This window comes from Somniosus microcephalus, chromosome 1, assembly GCF_052327205.1.
Source record: "Somniosus microcephalus isolate GS21.2 chromosome 1, FLI_Smic_1.0, whole genome shotgun sequence".
NCBI classification, from domain to species: Eukaryota; Metazoa; Chordata; class Chondrichthyes; order Squaliformes; family Somniosidae; genus Somniosus; species Somniosus microcephalus.
In genome coordinates this window covers 274,992,882-275,006,149 of record NC_140987.1, presented here as the reverse complement: position 1 = coordinate 275,006,149, position 13,268 = coordinate 274,992,882, and the positions used below count along the sequence as shown (strand labels likewise).

At 48.9% G+C, this 13,268-nt stretch overlaps 1 protein-coding gene across 2 annotated transcripts in view; it reads left to right on the top strand.

Moving 5' to 3' along the window:
- Positions 1 to 13,268, top strand: part of LOC147124804 (leucine-rich repeat and immunoglobulin-like domain-containing nogo receptor-interacting protein 2) — a 378,485-nt gene that overhangs the window by 57,006 nt on the left and 308,211 nt on the right. Inside the window, exon 2 of one of the 2 annotated variants that reach the window (XM_085993419.1) lies at positions 4,715 to 4,899. In XM_085993419.1, the coding sequence (XP_085849545.1) occupies positions 4,894 to 4,899 (6 nt within the window). In that variant the 5' untranslated portion in view covers positions 4,715 to 4,893. The remainder of the gene's footprint in view (positions 1 to 4,714; positions 4,900 to 13,268) is intronic. The other variant, XM_085993428.1, reaches the window with a different exon arrangement.

Here is a 13,268-nt window from a genome sequence, read left to right as displayed (position 1 = left end):
TTAGTTTATATTTCCTCTCCACATTCTTTCTACCAAAATGTATCACTTCACACTTTTCTGGGTTATATTTCATTTGCCATGTGTCTGCCCATTTCACCAGCCTGCCTATGTTCTTTTGAAGTATATCACTATCCTCCTCACTGTTCACTATACTTCCAAGTTTTGTGTCATCTGCAAATTTTGCATATGGGCTGAAATGGGATGGCTACAATTGCCTTGCTTTTCCCCTTCGGAAGGAGAAAAAAAAGCCAAAGTACACAGGGCGAGGAAAGGATGAGATTTGATCGTGATTTGCACCCCTCATCCCCACCACCACCTCTCAACCCCAGGGATAATACTCACATCGAATAGCCACTGGGACTAAATAAAGGAAGGCCTCATTCAACAACGCTAAAATTAGAAGAGAAAATTGGAAAAAAAATTGTTTCTTGCATTGCGTGTAATGTGTGTTTAGTGGATAAGCTGGGTAAATAATAATGACACTAAAGTTATTTGAGAGGAGGAAGATCAATATTATACCAAAATCAGCCAATTAGTTCTTTTTGTACCCAGTTGAGTAAGGTTAAAGCAGAACATTTCCAGGCAAGCTGTTAATTTGGTTTTTTTCTTCACACTGCTGGAACTATAGCTAGCCCCTGGTATTTTTCTGAACTTTCCAAAATACACCACGCATATACAAACATCCATAGACACCCACAAGTGTAAACTCATCTCTGCCTCAGGTTTTTAAAATTCCCAAGTGATGTTTGAAAACTCAGTTGGTGCATTTGGTGAGCATGATGTCAGTGGGGTGAATTTGCACTTAAACTTCTTCAACAAATAAATGAATTAATCTCTCCCATTCAGTTTTAAGATTGATTTGTTCCATTGATTTAAAGTCTGTTTATACATATTTGCTGTAAAATTTCACAGTGATTAATTGTGGATTATTTCTGAGTAAACCTGAGTGAGGTAATGATGTTGTTACTCCTACATCTTGAGCACGTTAACATGTGGAGACCATTAGTGTGTTTTTAGGGGACATCTACACCGAAAGCTGCTGCCCCCGAGTCCTAGACCCACCAACTAGCAGAAATAGTTTCTCTCTAGCTACCCTATCTGTTCCCTTTAATAACTTGGAAACCAGATAGGGGAAACATCCTTCCAGCATCTACCCTTTAAGAATTTTATATATTTCATTGAGGATCACCTTTCATTTTTCTAAACTCTAGGGAATAGGGCCTAGTCTACTCAATCTCTCCTTGTAGGACTATAGGACATAGATAGTTTATAAAGAGGCAAGATCAGGACGGGCGCAAGCAAGACAAAACAGCACAGTTGCAATAAAACAGTATGAACAAGATCCCAATGGAGAAAGTGGTGCACCATAGTAAATAGTATTAAAATCACAGTAATTATTAATATACTGATTATTTTTGCAGCGTCAATCCCATAGTGAGTAATCATATATGACCCATTTAACTACCAATGAAGATCATTTGGCTACCAATGGACATTGAAGGGTAGAAATTGGTATACATTGCACCCATTATTCAGGCGTAGAACTGGTGCAAAGCATACCAATTTAGCGGCGGGACAAAATATGCCCAACCTGTGTGGGTATTGGTCCCAATGATGAATTTGTGGGCCTTTTTTTTAAGGTGTCCTGGGCGGAATAGACACCCAAAACTGTATAGACTTGCCAGATTTCCAAATCAGTAGCTAACATCATGAGATGACATATTTTACAAGTTGATTTTGAAGATCCCTTTCCTGTGGTACTCTCAGCGCATACCTAAGTTGTATATGCCTTAATCTGGCTCTTATATAGTCATGCCAATAGGCAATTTCAGTTGTGCTTACTCTGTACAGCATTCTGTTTTTTCAGTGAATGATTAATATTTTATCTTGGTTATGATTTGTGTGTGAAAATGTAGCATTTTTGCAAAGACATCATCCAATATGGCACCCCGTAAACAACATTGGCCCAGAAATTCGGGTCGAGGGCTTCCCGCGGGTGCAAGCCCCGACCTACACTTACCTTGCGCGCCGGCAGTTGAGCTGTAGGGCCCCGTGGAATTCCGCTCCGGGGCCTGGCCCAGCTGCCGGCGCGCAGTGCTTGCGTGTCCCAGGGGCGTAGTTAGTGCGATGCGTCCCCTGGGATCACGTGAGCCATGGGCAGCCAATCGGAGGAGGGAAAAGCCCATTCATAAGATTGACAGGAAGACCTGTCAAAACTTATGAATACTACGGCCCCAAAATAGCAGTAAACCTTCAAATAAACTTTTTAAAAAATCACACTTTTTAAATCTATATATATAAATCGGTACTTCTGTCATTCTGTCTATCTGTCTATCTGTCTGTCTGTCATCGCGTGTGCGTTGCGGGTATGCACTCGAAAGTTACAAGGCGTACCTACGCGCGCGTTACCTCCAAAGAAAGCTTACGCTTCCGAGACGGTTTTAAGCGTATTTACGTTTCAGCCGGGCTAAAATCCCGCCCGCGGTATCCCAAAAACCTTCAACGTTCCGCTCATTAGCATCTCATTATCCGCTCATTAGCGACAGAGTGACCTCGAGCTCGACCAATCGTACGCCGGGTTGCTGGCGTGTGCCGCCGGGCCAATCGGTGCGCTTGTGGCCGGGCTTTATCGTTCTGAACCGAGGTGAGTCGCTGCCATCTTGATTCCAAACTTTTCCTTCCTTTTTCCCGCTTTCTGCGTCTTAAAAAAAAACGTTGCTTTTAAAACACATATTGTTTTTAAAAAAAATGATTTAGAAAGTAATTAACTTATCTAATCTCATTAATTTTCTTACCTTTCCCGTTTTTCCAGGTAGGCCTAGAAGCCTTGGCGTCTCCTCCGCACCCACGCCCGAGCTAGGCACCTCCCGGCCCCACTCGAAGGCTGGAGGGCCGAGCCTCAGCCCAGCGCCGCTAGGGTGCGCGCGCAGCAGGAGCTGAGACGTCTCTGGCTCGGCCGGGGGGCGGGGCTTGCTGAGCGTCCAGCGTTACCCTGGCAACCGGGCCCGCCGGACGTCTCCCACAGCCGCAATCGGCGGTCTTCACCTGGGGGGGGGGGCGCGACCCTCGGGGGGGGGGTGCCGCGCGCGCAGCAGGAGCAGCTGAGACGTGGCGTCTCTCTCTCTGGCTTGGTCAGCGTCACGGTTGCCCTGGCAACCGGGCCCGCCGGCCGAGAGAGACGCCGCGTCTCAGCTCCTGCTGCGCGCGCAATCGGCGGTCTTCACCTCGGGGGGGGGTGGCCGCGTCCCTCGGGGGGGGCCGCGACCCTCGGGGGGGGGCGCGACCCTCGGGGGGGGGTGCCCACCGCCCTACCTCCCCCCCGCCCTCCCTTCCCCCCCTTTTCCCCCCCCGCCCTCCCCCCTCCCTTCCCCCCTCCCTTCCCCCTCCCTTCCCCCCCTGCCCTCCCTTCCCCCCCTTCCTCCCCCCCGCCCTTCCCTTCCCCCTCCTCCCTCCCTTCCCCCTCCTCCCTCCCTTCCTCCCCCCCGCTCTCCCTTCCCCGCCCTCCCCCTCCCCCTCCCCCTCCCCCTCCCCCCCTCCCCCCGCCCTCCCCCTCCCCTCCACCTCTTCCCTCCCCCCCTCCCCTCCCTCTCTTCCCCCCAGTCGCGCTCTCTCTTCCCCCCAGTCGCGCTCTCTCTTCCCCCCAGTCGCTCTCTCTCTTCCCCCCAGTCGCTCTCTCTCTTCCCCCCAGTCGCTCTCTCTCTCTCTTCCAACAACAACATTCCCTCGAAAAAGCCTCGGCACCGCCGGGCACTTCAGCTAGTAAACTATAAATTACATTAAATAACTATTTTAAACAATAATTTAAATTTTAGAAAAAAATAATTTTATAAAAAAACAGGGCCAAAAATAAACTTACCTTGCTTTAAAGTATTTAAAAATAATAAACCTGTGGAAAAAATGTTTTAATTTTAATTATTTGACCACTTACCTTGTAAAAAGCAGGCCTTACACCTGCTTTTTAAATGTGTAAATACTGTAGGCTTAACCTCGCATGAAAACCTGCAAAAAAACCTAAGTTCAAAGCGCACGCGCAGCCACCCCTGCGCACGCGTTCGACCTCTGAACCCCTTCGTTCAGAGGATCAGAAGTGCCGGTTTCCCGCGCATGCGCAGTGCATGCAGAAAACCCGCACTTCCATTCGGCCTACGGGTGAGTACCCTGTGCGTACTCACCCAGGGCGGGCCGAATTTCTGGGCCATTACTTTCATAAAATGTAGCACATCGCATACAGTAATGTCTGTTTCTCTGGAATTCCAACACACTCATTCCAGACTTGGTATAAATCTCACAATCTCGCCTTGCTTATTCCACCAATTCTTAGCTAGTCATTGTTTTCTTTGCCTTTCATGCATCAGCTGTGGCTCAGTTGGTAGCACTCACACCTTCAAGCCTGAAGGTTATGGGTTCAAATGCCATTCCAGGGACTTGAGCCTAAAAATCTAGGATATGTTCAACTGAGGCCTTGCCTGCCACCTCAGGTGGATGTAAAAGATCACATGGCACTATTTCAAAGAAGAGTAGCCAATCTTTTTCGCACAACCAGCATCAATAAAACAGAATATCTGGTCATTATCACATTGCTGTTTGTGGGAGCTTGCTGTGCAAATTGGCTGCCATGTTTCCTACATTACAATAGTGACTACACTTCAAAAGTACTTAATTGACTGTAAAGAGCTTGAGGCCATGAAGGGTGATGTCTTTCTTTTTTTTCCAGCTTCTCACCAGCATCCTCTATCTTCTTCTGCTCACTCCCTAGGTAAGAGCAAGTCAGAGTTACATTATGGGGGCTGGGACTTAACCATGCTCCTCAGTATTGGTGCAACGGTTGTGTTATAAGGAAAAGCATCGGCCAGCAGAGTGGACATCTTACCGCTCGAGTGCAAGAGTAACGTGATGAAGGTGAGCTCTTTCTTTTTTTTAGCTTGTATATACTAGGTTGCAAAAAAGACTGCAGCCAAAGTTAACGGTAATAAGAACTTTTGAATTTGATTCTGGGAATTGCTGGATGCATATAAAGACTTGAAGATGCACTGGGGTTTCTCCTAACCTAATACAAGCGATAGTTAACTCTGCACTTGAAATTCTGCATACATTGAACAGGATTCCAGTCAATGATGCTCACTCAGGGAGCGCTCCTCTCTGTATTTGTATCTTTATCAGTTTCGAGATAAGGGCACCCTAGAGATGATGGCCCCGATATTTACGGGGAGGTTGGGAGGGAGCAGAGGCATGTGTCAGCGGCCAAGAAACCCAGAAATACCGGGAAGGTGGAGGTCCTGCCGAATTTAACGGCAGGACCTCATTAGAATTCTTTTACTCCATTTCCCGCCCAGCAGCCAGCCAGCCGTTCAATCTGACTGGCTGCCAGGCGGTAAAGCCTGCGGCACAAGGCAGCAGCCGGGGACCAGAGCGGGTTTATTCAGACGCTCCCAAATCTGCCATGGTTAAACCGGAAATAGACGCGTTCGCAGAGGGTTGGGGTCAAGTTTCAGATTTTTTACAATTTAACTCACCCCCCATGACTCTCTGACCCCGCCCCCCACCACCCCCCCCATCGTGGGCAGGGGTGGGGGTTAATATCGAAGCCAGTGCATCCTGGCTAACATTCATCCCTCAACCAACATCACTAAAACAGATTAGTGGTCATTCATTTTATTGCTGTTTGTGAGACCTTGACTATACAAATCAGCTGCCACACTTTCCTACAAAACAAGTGATTGCAGTTCAAAAATACTCAATATTTATGAAATATTCTGGGACACCCTAAGGTATTTAACGGCATGCATGCAAAGTCTTTTGTTCCTTGTTCTTAGACAGTTTCAGGACTATTTGGTTTAAACCTGCCTGTTAGGAATCAGGCATTCTATTATTTCACTCCATTTCAAAGTAAAGTTATTGTGCCTTGACCTAGCTTTGTAAGCTGAAGACATTTCTAGCTTTAGATTGGGAATAGTGTTCTGGTCTTAATAGAGCAGATATCAGGTCAAAATATGGCTCACAGCACAATCTCTTACTGAAAATACAAGGTCCACTTCCCTTCTTATTCCCTAATGCCATGTAAATGCTCTCACGTCTACAAGTTTTTGCAGCCCTTTAAGCACACATTATAATTTTGTCCTGGAATCAGAGGTTTAGGTGGATGAACCAGAAGCAAGAAATGATATGAGTAATCCCGCAATACAGAGCTCCCACTGGGGACTGGCTCTCGCATGGAGCGCATGCTGGGAAATCAGGGGTTCAGCATTTTAACAGAAGCAAAACCATCCGTCATTTCTTGAGATGTTCTCTCTGCCAGTGCCATTTCCTGCTGGAACATGGCATCAATCCATCATATAGATATGAGTAGGTACCACTTGATATAGTAAAACTCACTACGCACTTGGTTTGAGTATAAAGCAAGGCTTTAATCAACATGGAAGTCTAGTTGTACTTCACTAGTTCCTGTCTTACAAAATGTCCCTGGAAAGCTGGGCCCACGCCCGAGTATTTATACTCCTTGGACGGCGCCACCAGCTGGCCATCCAGCGTTATTTCATGAGTAGTTTCTTTATGAGGATGAGATTTATGACATTCATCCTGCCTAAAAGATTTGGAAGCCCGACGACTTCCTCTTAACGGATTAGGCAGACCGCGAATAGCCACAGCATTTTAGATCTTTGTTTATGGCTAGAAGGCACATGTCCCCGGACCATGTCTTGGCCCCTGGGCCGCTTGATCCGTACCGGTGGATCGACAGGGCCCCGAGGGAGGCTGGGGAGATCGTGACTCCGGGTGCGGGTCCCCACAGGCAGAGCTGGCTTCATCCTGTTTGATAGCCGGGGATTAACCGGCGTCCTGGCCTCGGGTGGCCATCCCACGGGGAGCGCTCGGCTCCCCGAGTGGATCCAGTGGGGCAGCCGGCAGATCTCTCGATGTCCCAGGTAGGGCGTCATCTTCGGGGAGCGCAGAGTGTCGGCATTATCACCGTGGGTCCCTCTATCAGTTGGGTCCGTGGAACCGGCTGGACAGGGAGCCAGGTCCCGGAGTGAAACGGTGGACTCACGGCCATCAGGGTACCACACATGCGCGTATGTGGGATTGATGTCTGTGAGTTCTACCTCATCGACAAGGGAATCGTTTTTAGACGATCGGACGAATCTTCGGAGCAGCACGGGGCCGGGAACTGCCAAGCATGACGGTAGGGACGTCCCATGGGTGGAGTGACGCTGGAAGCTGAAGAATCACTCGTGAGGTGTGACATTGGTGGACATAGAGAGAAGAGACCTGATGGAATGCAACACATCAGGGAGCATAGTTTCCCACTGCTGGTCTGGTAGGTTGTGTGACCTCAGCGCAAGACAAACAACATTCCAAATGATAGCGTTATATCTCTCAACCTGTCTGTTACTGATGGGATGGTACAGTGTCGTTTTACTTGTGGCGATTCCCCGTTGGGAGAGATAACTTTTGAGTTTGCTTGACATGAAGGAGGGACCCCGATCAGAGTGGATGAAATTGGCTGTACCGCAAAGGGAAAAGACTTGATCAAGGCATTTGATCACTGTGGAAGTAAGCATATTGGGACAGGGGAAAGCAAAGGGAAAGCGTAAATATTCATCCGCCATAGTAAGTAGATAGGTGTTTCGCGTTGAGGAAGGTAATGGCCCTTTAAAGTCAATGCTGAGCCGCTGCATAGGCTGCATAGCGTGTATGAGCGAGCCATCCGATGGACGGAAAAATTGCGGTTTTAATTCCGCACAAATTCTACAGGAGGAGCATGTTGTTTTCACATCTTCCGTAGAAAATGGGAGATTTTTCGATCGCACAAAGTGCAACATACGGGTAACGCCAGGATGGCATAAGTCAGTATGAAGATCCGCCAGAGTCGAAGTTGACATAGAAGAGCAGAATGCCCACGTGAGGGTATCCGGGGCCACATTCACTTTGCCGGGTCGATAATGTATGGTGTATCCAAAGGCGGCCAATTCCATCCTCCAGAGTTGTATTTTGTTATTCTTGATCTTAGTGCGTTTCCGGTTATCCAGCATAAAGGCCACGGAGCGCTGATCGGTTATAAGTGTGAAATGGCGACGAGCGAGAAAATGACCCCATATACGTATAGCTTCGATGATGGCCGTAGCCTCCTTCTCGACAGGAGGATAATGGAGCTCGCTACCCTGCAAAGTTCTGGACAGAAATGCAACGGGTCGACCACCTTGATTCAAGGTAGCAGAGATTGCCACCTCCGATGCATCGCACTCGACCACAAAAGGAAGATTTTCATCAATGGAACGAAGCGTGGCTTTTTCCAGTTGTCGCTTGAGGAGGTTGAAAGCTGAAATAGCCATTGCCTCCAACGGAAATGACTTTGCGTGAAGCAGGGGCTGGATCTTGTCGGAGAAGTGGGGTATCCATTTTGCATAATAGGTGAACATGCCGAGTGCCCAACGAAGAGAGCCGAGATTCGTAGGGGGAGGGAGCTCCTGAAGCGGACAAAGTCACTCCGGATCCGGTTTGATGACACCGTTGCCCAACCAGTAACCGAGGATGTTGACTGATGGTACTGATTTCACAGATTTGGACTCATTTAAGGTGAAGTTGCGATGACGGAGAAGGTCAAAACATTTCTGGAGATTGGCCTCATGCTCCTTCTGGTCATGACCAGCAATGGTGATATTATCCAGATATGGAAAAGTGTCCGTTAAGTTCTCCTGTTTGACTAAGCTATCCATTGCCCATTGAAAGATGGCTACCCCTTTGGTGACGCCAAATGGAAGGTGACAAAACTGGTAAAGCCGACCATTGGCCTCAAAGGCTCTATAGTTTTTGTCAGAGTCTTTTAGCGGTACTTGATGATATGCGCTCTTTAAATCAAAAGTTGAAAATACCTTGTAGATGGCAAGGTTATTGACCATGTCATCGATGCGTGGTAGTGGGTAGGCATCCAGGTCGGTATACTGGTTAATAGTTTGGGAGTAATCGATGCAAAGGCATTTCTTGTGTTGCTTCAGAGGATTTTTAACAACAACAACTTGAGCCCGCCAGGAAGAGGAACATAGCTCAATGATACCGTCAGCTAGAAGGCGAGAGATTTCTGCCTCAATAAAGGATCGATCATCTTGGCTGAAACGTCATGATTTAGTGACTATGGGCTTACATCGGGTGGAAAGATTGGCAAACAAGGAGGGCTCGTCGAGTGAAGCCGCCGAAAGCGCTCAAAACGGTACTTTGGAAACAGTAAGCTCCGGCTTTGACCCTCCAAACTCGAAAGTGAGTCTTTTGTGTTGTTTCTGGAAATCCTGTCCCAGGAGCACATCACTGCATAGGATTTTGAGCACCCCGAGCCGAGTGGAGAAATAAGTGCGGCCATTTAGAATAAGGTCGACAAGACAAAAGCCAGAAGAATTGGTGGTCAGTGTTTTCAGAGCCTTTTCAATTTCCCTGTCCGAGGGGTAAATACGCAGTTTTAACTTACTGACAGCCCGCTCACTAATGAAGCTGTCAGAGCTGCATGAGTCGATTAGTGCGCTCAAAATGTGTCCATTTACTGAAACCTTCGTGGCTGCATGGGACAGACTTTGGGGAAAAACAGCTGCGATGGGAGGAGGGGCAGTTTTACCCTTGACAGCTGTAACCTTAGTAGTGGTTCTTGGGGGAGGAGCAGTTTCATAGATAGCAGCTGTAACCTTAGTAGTGCCACAGCCCCGAGACCGGAGAAGCAGCGGACCTGCGCGGGAGCAGCCCGAGGCGGGAGAGCTTGAAGGCTTAAAAGGGAGCAGTCAGAGGCACCGAGGCCCACAGCCCCGAGACCGGAGAAGCAGCGGACCTGCGCGGGAGCAGCCCGAGGCGGGAGAGCTTGAAGACTTAAAAGGGAGCAGTCAGAGGCACCGAGGCCCACAGCCCCGAGACCGGAGAAGCAGCGGACCTGCGCGGGAGCAGCCCGAGGCGGGAGAGCTTGAAGGCTTAAAAGGGAGCAGTCAGAGGCACCGAGGCCCACAGCCCTGAGACCGGAGAAGCAGCGGACCTGCGCGGGAGCAGCCCGAGGCGGGAGAGCTTGAAGGCTTAAAAGGGAGCAGTCAGAGGCACCGAGGCCCACAGCCCCGAGACCGGAGAAGCAGCGGACCTGCGCGGGAGCAGCCCGAGGCGGGAGAGCTTGAAGGCTTAAAAGGGAGCAGTCAGAGGCACCGAGGCCCACAGCCCCGAGACCGGAGAAGCAGCGGACCTGCGCGGGAGCAGCCCGAGGCGGGAGAGCTTGAAGGCTTAAAAGGGAGCAGTCAGAGGCACCGAGGCCCACAGCCCCGAGACCGGAGAAGCAGCGGACCTGCGCGGGAGCAGCCCGAGGTGGGAGAGCTTGAAGGCTTAAAAGGGAGCAGTCAGAGGCATACCAATCCAGGTTCCAGGAGAGAGGTAAAAAGTAATCCAAGTGTGACGTCACCAGGGAGCAGGTAAGTGATTGGTTGGTGAGTATTTCTCTCTTTTCAATACAAGCTTGAATTCTGTGGTGTTAAATTTCTGTGATGTAGTGGGGATAGTTGGTAAATAAAGCGCCCTAGAGTATACCTGTAACTGGGGTATTGAATAAATTTTTAAATTAATTAAAGGAGTAAGTCATGGCAGGAGAGTTCAGACCCGTGTTCTGCTCCTCTTGCTCCATGTGGGAAGTCAGGGATGCTGCCAGTGTCCCTGACGACCATGTGTGCGGGAAATGCATCCAGCTGCAGCTACTTGTAGACCGCATTGCGGCGCTCGACCTGCGGGTGGATGAATTTTGGAGCATGCGCGATGCTGAGAGGCTCGTGGATAGCACGTTTAGCGAGTTGTTCATGCCTCAGGGTAGGGCAGCACAGGGGGTGACCATCAGGTGGAGCAACAAAGGCAGGCAGGTAGTGCAGGGAACCCCTGCGGACATCCCCCTTTCAAACAAGTATACCGCTTTGGATACTGTTGAGGGGGATGACTCACCAGGGGAAGGCAGCAGCAGCCAACTTCCTGGCACTGGGGGTGCTCCTGCTGCCCAGGAAGGGGGGAAAAAGAGTGGGAGAGCAATAGTGGTAGGGGATTCTATAGTAAGGGGAACAGATAGGCGTTTCTGTGGCCGTAGACGTGAATCCAGGATGGTTTGTTGCCTCCCTGGTGCCAGGGTCAAGGATGTCACTGAGCGGCTGCAGGGCATTCTGGAGGGGGAGGGTGAACAGCCAGTGGTCGTGGTCCACATTGGTACCAACGACATAGGTAAAAAGAGGGATGAGGTCCTGCAGCAAGAATTTAGGGAGCTAGGTGAAGGATTAAAGAGCAGGACCTCAAGGGTTGTAATCTCTGGATTACTCCCGGTGCCACGTGCTAGTGAGTATAGGAATAGGAAGATAGAACAGATGAATGCGTGGCTGAAGGGATGGTGCAGGGGGGAGGGCTTTAGTTTCCTGGATCACTGGGTCTGCTTCTGGGAAAGGTGGGACTTGTACAAGTCGGACGGTTTACACCTGAACCAGAGGGGAACCAATATCCTTGCGGGGAGGTTTGCTAGCACTGCTGGGGGGGGGTTTAAACTAACTTGGCAGGGGGATGGGGTACAGAGTGGAGCTAAAGTAGGGGGTGATTTACAGCCAAATACAGAGGGAAAAACAAGTCAGCTGGGAAGGCAGAGCAAATATGTGAAGGCAAAAGAGAATATGGCAGGGCTGGAAGGCATTTATTTTAATGCAAGGAGTCTTGCAAATAAGGTGGATGAACTGAAGTTGTTGTTGAACACATGGGAGTACGATATTGTTGCTATCACGGAGACATGGTTGAGGGAGGGTCAGGACTGGCAGCTCAATATTCCGGGGTATAGAATCTTCAGGCGAGACAGAGGGGGGTGTAAAAGGGGAGGGGGTGTTGCAATATTAATTAAGGAGTCAATTACTGCTGTAAGGAGGGATGATATATTAGCGGGTTCCTCTAATGAGGCCATATGGGTAGAACTTAAAAACAAAAAGGGGGCAAGCACTTTGCTGGGAGTGTACTATAGGCCCCCAAACAGTCAGGGGGAGATAGAGGAACAGATATGTAGGCAAATCTCAGAAAAGTGCAAAAATAATAGGGTAATAATAGTGGGGGATTTCAACTTCCCCAATATAAATTGGGATAGTCAGAGTGTGAAAGGCTTAGAGGGTGCAGAATTCTTAAAGTGCATCCAGGAGAGCTTTTTGAGCCAACATGTAGAAAGTCCTACAAGAGAGGGGGCGGTACTGGACCTAATTCTGGGGAATGTAGCCGGGCAAGTGGTGGAAGTGTCAGTAGGAGAGCATTTTGGCGACAGTGACCATAATTCGGTGAGATTTAAGGTGGTCATGGAAAAAGACAAAGACGGCCCGGAAATAAGGGTTCTAAATTGGGGGAAGGCCGATTTTAATATGATAAGGCAGGATCTGGCCAAAGTGGACTGGGAGCAGCTACTTATAGGAAAATCCACATCAAAACAGTGGGAGACTTTCAGAAGGGAAATAGAGAGAGTACAATGCCAACATGTTCCTGTAAAGGTCAAGGGTGGGACCAACAAGCAAAGGGAACCTTGGATGACAAGGGATATACAAAAATGCATTAGAAATAAAAGGGGGGCTTTTGGCAGTTACAAAAGACTAAAGACGGAAGAAGCCCTAGAGGAGTATAAAAAGTGCAGGGGCATACTTAAAAAAGAAATTAGGAGGGCGAGGAGGGGCCATGAAATAACACTGGCGAGCAAAATAAAGGAAAATCCTAAGATGTTTTATAAGTATATTAAGGGCAAGAGGATAACCAGGGAAAGGGTAGGGCCCATTAGGGACCAAAGTGGCAATCTGTGTGTAGAGCCAGATGATGTAGGCGGGGTTTTAAATGAATTTTTTGCATCTGTGTTCACTATGGAGAGAGACGATGCAGACATAGAAATCGGGCAAGGGGACTGTGACATACTTGAACATATTAGCATCGAGAGGGAGGAGGTGCCAGCGGTTTTAGCAGGCCAAAAAGTGGATAAATCCCCAGGCCCGGACGAGATGTATCCCAAGCTGCTGTGGGAGGCAAAGGAGGAGATTGCAGGGGCTCTGACACAAATTTTCAGAACCTCTCTGGCCACAGGGGATGTACCAGAGGACTGGAGAACAGCTAACGTAGTACCATTATTCAAGAAGGGTAGCAGGGATAAACCAGGGAATTACAGGCCAGTGAGCCTAACATCTGTGGTGGGGAAATTATTGGAAAAAATTCTGAGGGACAAAATTAGTCTCCACTTGGAGAGGCAAGGATTAATCGGGGATAGTCAGCATGGCTTT